Raw genomic sequence first — 8,294 nt, forward strand, 5'->3', positions numbered from 1 at the left:
AGTGTTATAAATCCTGAACCAGAACAGGTAGTTCCTAGGGATTCTCTACTAGTACTATCTGAAAGGATTTAAGGTCTTCAGGAATGCAGAGAACCCTAGTGTCCCTGCAATTGGGAAGGCCAGCCCAATACCCTTCCACTCTCCTGGTAAATGGAATTAGTACCCTTATAAAACATGTCTGAAGGAGTTTGCTTGTCCCTTTGGCAATGTGAAGTTATACAGGAAGTGTTTTCTTAAGAACGGCATCCTCTGCAGACACTAAATTTACTGTTGCCTTGATAGTGGACTAGCCATCCTCCAAAATTATATATGAAATTTCTTTTTTTTCTTGTAAAATATCCAGTTTAAGACACACTGCTATCGAAGTTTCAACAGACAACGGAAAATGTATATAAAGTGTAAAACATTATGAAACATTATGAATGTGAAGACTCTCGTATTTTCAATTCATGCTATTATGTCTGTGGTGTTTTTGTTTTTGTTTTCTTTCTTCTTTTTTTGATACTTGGAGAGAAAGAAACTACTAGATGGAGCTGTTATCTTGCAAACACATTAATGAAAAATTTTAGAAACTTTGTAGACAAGCAATTCAGATTTTGGTAATGACACTCCTTTTCTTTGGTAGGTTCTGTCTGACACCCCAAGTTATAGCTAACTATTTATCACAATTTGGTCAAATTGCTAGTATGGAGTAATAAGAATGCTTCAGCCTGGTATGGTCACAGATCTTACAGTGTGGGGTTTTCAGTTTAGTACTGAGTTAGTGTAATCTAACTTATAATCTACACACACATTGGTTTTCCTTTAGAATGCTATCTCCAGGCAACAGCTGCACAGAAATGAGAGAGTCCCGCCCCACCACATACACTTTGGTTTCTGTACCATGCTAACATTTTTAAAACCAGAAAAGAAAGTGTTCAAGATTAAAGAACTAGAGGGAACGTATTTCTATCTACTCTGGTTAAATCTTAAAAATAAGAGATCAAAAACAGAAAATAAGTTATGCCCGTAAGAAAATGACTCTGTAGCTTCTAGGTTGGTTTCTTTTGCAATGCAATTGGATTTTGAAGCCACACACCACAAATCCAATATGATACAGTGACATCATCTTCTGTCACATACTTTCCCATGGCTTAAGCAGGGAGAACATTTAACATGAGGCAACCCAGGGAAGGGTTGCACTAACTCAGACATCAATAATTCATTTACTGAACCAGGTGTAGAGAGATGAAATGCCAGGGGACTGTGAGACTGTTTCATTTGCAGGAAGGTACTCTCTGCCTTAAGTCTGCAACAACAGAGGCTCCTATGAATGAAGGCAAAGGAGGGTCAGAAGACTGGTTTTTATGGTCTCTTCTTATAATGTTATTATTTTTTATAATCAATAGCACAAGTCTGACGTATTACCATTTGGACACTGAAAATGTGGTGAGGAAAGGAACCGCATACCTTTGTACTTCTGAAGTAATTTTCTTTACTTCAAAGCTCTGGCACTAATCACAGTCATGTAAGTCTAAGAGAGATGATTCGTGTAAGTTTGAGGTTATATTCTCTACTGGTAACAAAAACCCTCGAGCCATTGGTTCCTTATGAAGTTCTTTCCCAATTCAGTCTATTAACAATCAATATAGATTTCATCATCATAGTCATCCATTTAGTATAGATCTATTCACAAAGTAAGGTCTTAACAATGATCATTTAAAAATGAATGAACAAATGCAGCCAAGTACTAGAGGATTATAAATACACTCCCAAACCAATTGGTCTGATTTTACAAGGTAGTATTGCATAGCACATGCTTCAACTTCCTTATGCTGTCTTTTTTAAAAATTGGAATTACTCCCTTAATGATCCTATATCCAATTAATTGCTTCCCTCTCTTGGCAGCTTGCATAGCATTTTCTGCTCCCTGCTGAAACTAGATTGCAGGAGGGAGGCTTTCATGTTAGATCCAACTCTGAGAATTAACTGAGCCCTGTGTCCTTAGAGTGTGGTGTGTTCAGCAACAGGAGCTTTCCTTCAACCTCGGAGAGATAACCAAAAGCTACCTGAGTAATCTCTATTGCTATGAGAGTCATGTGGACTACCATCACCAACCATTTGAATCACCAACCATCTGAAAGGAAGTTTCCCATATCTGGTACTTTCTTTCCTTTTTTTTTTTTTTTTTGTAGTTTTGTAGTCTATGGTTATTGTCAGGAGCACTGTCAACCAAGTAGTATAACTTGCTTTAATAAATATATATACATATGCATAAGCACACATGATTTCTATATATGTGGTAGGCAGTATAAATGATATATGAGATATATATCATATTACACATAATACTTATATATTATATATAATCTGTGGTAATTATAAAATGATAAGATTCTTGAGGCTTTACTCAAACAGTTTTAGTATTATTTGTCCATTGTCTCTCCTTCTCCTTCTGTACTGACCTCCCTCCGCTGATTCTCAGTGGGTGCCCCCCCCATCTCCACATTTCCCACCTCACATCACCTGACCACACCTCTCATCAAAGCAACTTCTTGTTACATCCAAATGGGGATCATCACAATAAGTAGACATGATTCAGAGATAAACAGAATCAGGGAAACCAAGCTCTAATGGATCCATCTACATCACAGCCTCTGGACCTATGGCTCAGGCTACATTGTGCAAGAGGGGCAGAAAGATCGAAGACGCCAGAATTCCAGGAAGTTGGTTGTGAAACTGTCTCTCCTAGACATAGCTTCATAAACAAGAAGATGTCAATGAACAAGGTAACAGGGAAGGAGGAAAGACCTACAGGTAACCAGTTACTGCTGGAAGAAGAAGAATTAGCCTTTCCTACAAATAAGCCCCTCATCACTCAATACAGAGTGATCAGTCCTGAAACTATATATAAAGAACAAAACAGACTCAGCTGGTGATATTTATATATTTGCGCAAACATATATACATAACAGTGACAATCAGAGTAAAGAAGACTATGGATTTGAAGGCAGGGGCATGTGATGGCTTTGATGGAGGAAGAAGAAGGAAAGATATATAATTGTACTTTAATTAAAATATAAGAGTAAGTAAGTGTTTTAGTTTGGGGACTTTTTAAAAAGATCTATCATCTATCTATCTATCTATCTATCTATCTATCTATCTATCTATCTATCTATCTATCTATCTATCTATCTATCTATCTATCTATCTTTCATCTATCCATCCAGTATTCTGTCTGCATGAATGCCTACGTGCCAGAAGAGGGCAAAAGCTGCCATATGGTTGCTGAAAATTGAACTCAGAACCTCTGGAAGATTAGTCAGTGCTCTTAACCTCTGAGCCATCTCTCCAACCTGTAAATAAGTTTTTTTAAGTAAAACAAGTCCCACACAGCACTGAGAACTGAGTATGTCAGAGCTTCCAGTCCTCAGAGCAGAGCAGCACCTAGCTCAACTTTTAACCCTGGAAATAGAGTTCCTAATACTTAATTTAGATTGGAAATGTTCCCATGCACACATCCTTTGAGATCACTTCTCTCTGATTATAAGGAATTAGAAAAGTGAATGGAACATATAATCACAGTAATAAGAGCTATAGTTATTCAGCACCCACTATGCAGTTAGTTTAGGGTTTTATACACTGTACTGCTATTTTTAGAGTGAGCATTATTTTGCTACTTTCTATATACTATATTTAAGTAGAAAAGTTCAGGGTAGTTAGAACCAAAGCTACTCACAGAGAACTCAGATTCTGTTATCTCTTCTCTACCTACAAATCCACTCATTCCTAGTGTGATGAGAGCCTCATCTAAACATGGACTCATGCTTGAAGACATATCCATCAATTGTGTCTGACAGTATAGTGCACTGAACAGAGGTGTTTTAACCATAAATGCTAGAATACATGCTCTTAGCTAGCCAAGAGGGAACACACACACACACACACACACACACACACACACACCCCAAAACCAAACAAAACCCCACAAACAACAACAACAAAAACAGGTAGAACTACAGAGGCTAAAGGGATGTCTGTACCATGGGGATCTAAGGCTTCCACAAACATACATGGAATGCTAATGTGAAATCTTGAACATTATTCTATTTTACTGTCAAGCTACAAATAAAGGATGAGCCTCCTGATAGAGTATCCAATACAGAGTAATCTTCACTGAAAATATGTGTTCAACAATAAAAAACAGTAGGTTGTATTTAATGTATTCAGCAGGTTGTGTGTGTGTGTGTGTGTGCATGTGAGTACACACGCACAAATAATAATAATAATACAAAGAAGCTATTAACTTGAACGTGGGTGGGGATACGGGAGGGATTCAAGGAAGGTATTTTGGAGGGGCGAAAGAAAGAAAGGGGAGGGGAAAAGTGATGTAATTCTATTTCAGTCAAAACCTTTCTTTTAAAGGCTACAAATATTGGCACACATCAGGAACAATGCTGGTATCATCTATCAAACTCCCATTGAACTCAATAAACCATGTAAGTTCTTAGAGGAGGTCAATTTGGGACACACTTGCATGCTCCAGACAAAGCAGGAGCCCAGTGATACATGAACAAAAGTCGTAGGAAAAGACAAGTTTAAAAGAAATTCTTCCAATGCAACCCATTAGCAATCTATATTATTTAACTAGTATATCTAAGCATATAAGCTTAAATGGATAGTCTGTATATCACTAGAAAAACTAATACTCAGTGAACTACACTTTTCCAGCAGACACACCTCTAATGGCCACCATTCCCACTCCATTTCAATGTAAAAACTCACCACAGGTAGATTTATATATAACCAGCTGAGGGATCAATTTTAGACATTGCTAGCTTGAGGGCTCAAGCCACTAATCTCCTGTTCTTACCCACAGCATATCTGTGGATTCACATCCTACAGAAGGACACTTTGGTCATTAACACGATCTAGACATTTCCCATCACCCCCCTTTCTCTCTGCAAACAGAGAGGTGATAAATCTAGTGAATGTGTATATTGCAGTCAGCTTTGCTGTAACGCTTGCTTTGATAAACAGTCTCTTCCAGCATGATTGATTCATTAGGGACCATGCTGAGCATATGTGGAATTGGCACTTGTTTACATGCAATTCTCTCCTAGAATCTCCAGGTTATTAAACAAAACAAAATGCACCAGATAAGCTGAACAGGTGGGAGCACACACGGAGCTCTCATCTTAGGATCCAATGAGCCACAAGTGGTCGCTCTAGCGGCACTGCTGTTTCTGCCTGTTCTCAGGGGACTTCCCTGTCAGTTCCCCTTCACCTATGTGCCTTCATCCTGACCAGTAGGGCACACCTTCCATTCCACTTAACACTCTGTCTGTTTTTTCCCCTCACCGCTCTGCTTTCCTCTCTTGTTCTCCACATTTATCTTTATCTTGCATGTAAGAGTCTGAGCAGGAATGGGTATAATTGTGCTTATAAGACAGAGACACACACATTGGGTTCTTCCCAAGGTAAAGAATCACCTTATTGCAGTTTTGATACAGTCAACGATTTAACAATCACAAGACTAAAATACCATTTAATTACATCCCTACTGTGTGTACAGCTTGGACCATGACATCTGTGAGTGCTACAAATGGCAATTTTGTTATTTCTCTGTGTTGTGCAATTCTGTAGAGTGTTGTTGGGAATGCCTGTGCTTCATGAGCGCAGGATGGTGCACAGAGAAGTACTAGCAGTGTATTTTCCTTATTTTAAAGACTATTTTTAGAGAGGTTTTAAATTCAAAGCAAATATGAAAGGGCAAAGATATCTTATATCTGTCTCCACTGTGAGAGTACATTTCTAAATATGAATGCTTCAGGTCATTTCAGGCTAGTTTGCAACTGAGCTAAAATAAATATAGATATGGGTAGATGATAGATAGATGGATAGATAGATAGATAGATAGATAGATAGATAGATAGATAGATAGATAGACAGATAAGCTCATGTTGCCTGAAGCTCTAACCCTTTATGTGATATTCACAAAACATTATACTCTAGACAATAAAAGCTAGGTCTGATAGAAGACGATTAAGTATAACAGTCTCATTTTCTTTTGTTTGGAAGCTCTAGAAACATCTTCGTATATAAATGTATATATATATTACTGTTTCCAATACAGATCCTTATTTGTTATATATACTTGGTTGTTCAAAACATGGCATATTTCTACAGCTTCTTTGTTGAAACTTCTGTGTTGATGGTGAAAGCAACAGTAAGTTTTTTTCCAGGTCATTAGGTTTTACCTGAACTTAATGACTCACTTACAGTCAAATATGATCTAAGACACATTCCCCTTAAGAATAGCAGCGAAGCACAGCAGGGTGGTGCCTGCCTTTAATTCCCGCACTTGGGAGGCAGAGGCAGGACAGCCAGGGCTAATACAGTAAAACCTGTCTTTAACCCCACCTCGCTCCCGCCCCTGCAAAAAAGCAGCAGATTGCAAATAGCACACAAAGAATGGTCAAGGCAGTCAGTCCCCTTTGCAACTTCAGTGGTCCAAACCCAAACACGTTAAGACAAAGTCACATGAGAATTTCTAAATTATAATGTTTTCCCAGAGGAGTTTGGAACTAAAAGAGGAAAGAGGTCAATGGATGTGCTTTAGTGATCCGGAATATCTTCTGATGGTCCTTAGAAAAACCATTGCACTTACCCACTGAAGAATGATACAATCCTGCTACCCAAGGGATGTGCACTTTCACTTGCATTTGCTAAAAACTGCCTCACTAACTGGAAAGAGAAGCTGGGCCTCTTGATGAGGAAGGGAGAGCGGAAAGAAGATGCAGCCCATGTCTGGCAATAATTCTTTGAGTGTTCCATTGTGCCATGGTGTAAAACGCAATCTGTGCCCTCAACTGCAATGCCCAAACAAACACGCTGGATTTAATAGTAAGTTAATCTTTGGGAATTGCTTTTTTTCTTTTTGTCTTTCCCCATAGTATATTTATCTCAATACAATTGTGTTATGGGCTAATTAACTCAGGAGCTAACATCTTTACTTCCATCTTCAGGATCTGGAGATTCTGATCCACCCCCAGGGCCCTGTCTGTAGCCATTTTTCCCCTTTGTAGATGATTCCACTTTCTTACTCAGAAACTTTGGTGAAAAGATACCTGTTTCTTTTGATGTGATTTAAAGATCATTTATTGCCAAGAGTCTTGAAGAGAAGACTTCCCTCAACATAAGCAGTAAGCTGAACTCCCGGCTAGCCACATGCCAGCCCGCTCTCTGAGTCTTACTTGTTCTCATTGCTTGCATCGTAACGAGGCATCGGGTCCAAGTCATTCCCATTGACATCGCAACTTGCCAGAGCATCCTATGACCATGGAGAAGAGATGGGAAACAGACAGTAGTTAGTGCTGGCCCACAAGCTCATGCATTCTTAAATGCATTTCTGCAAGACAGTAATTAGGTTAACAAGTACCCTCAGGGTTCACTAGTTTCAGGCACCTTAGAGAGACACTGCTGGTTCAGTAATGATCACTGTTGTATTGTCCCTTTAAGGTGAGATAGTCTATGTAGACCAAAGGGCTTTTCCTTTCTTACCCAGACTCACCCAGTTCCTAAGATGTTTATCTTGTACAGATGTCTTCAGTTCCACATGTTCTAAGCATTCCCCTAATACTGGGAATATTCCTGACCTTGCAATAATCTTTATCATATTTTAATGTCTTTTAGAAGAGAAAACAATCGTTCACATATAACTGGCAGGCCAGTTAAAGTATTAGATGTTTATTTTATCAGGTTTCTTGAGATATGCATTGTACAACATTAGTGTTGCTTAATTTCTATTACATAAAAGCCTTCCAATGTGATTCTTAGTATTACCCCACAGCTCTGAGAGCAGCCTAAATAATGAGCAAAGCTGTCTTAAACCAGGTTTAAAATGAGGAAACAGAACCTCTGAAGCTAGAGTTAGATTTGTTTGCTTTCAAAATGGTTCAGGAAAAAAGCTCCTGAATACTAAGGACAACTCACAGGGTCACTTCCACTGATTTTTTATTCCTGCACTTAGATTGTTCCAGCATATTATCCAATCCCCTATGCTTCATAATTTCGTCTATGCCCAAGGTTAATAATAGCCAATATTGTCTTTGCTTCCATCTTCACCAAATGCTTGTGTTCCTGAAAATAAGTTTTAGTCCACTGAAGTTGAAAGGTTTTGGAGAGTTAAGCACAATACATGATGCCATAACTTTAAGCTCTACTTTGTACACACAGGAGTCCTGTCACCTCTTAGTGACAGCCAGAGTTGAAAGTGCACCGAGCTAGTGACTGAAACATAACTTGAGCAAAGG

General features: G+C 38.6%; 1 protein-coding gene across 2 annotated transcripts in view; it reads right to left on the reverse strand.

The window, feature by feature from the left end:
- The window catches only part of Pcsk5 (proprotein convertase subtilisin/kexin type 5), a 418,822-nt gene that overhangs the window by 275,614 nt on the left and 134,914 nt on the right, over window positions 1–8,294 (reverse strand). For both annotated transcript variants that reach the window (XM_005352026.3, XM_005352027.3), the window contains exon 5: window positions 7,236–7,312. In XM_005352026.3, coding sequence (XP_005352083.1) covers window positions 7,236–7,312 — 77 coding nt within the window. The remainder of the gene's footprint in view (window positions 1–7,235; window positions 7,313–8,294) is intronic.

Source organism: Microtus ochrogaster, chromosome 8, assembly GCF_000317375.1.
Source record: "Microtus ochrogaster isolate Prairie Vole_2 chromosome 8, MicOch1.0, whole genome shotgun sequence".
NCBI lineage: Eukaryota > Metazoa > Chordata > Mammalia > Rodentia > Cricetidae > Microtus > Microtus ochrogaster.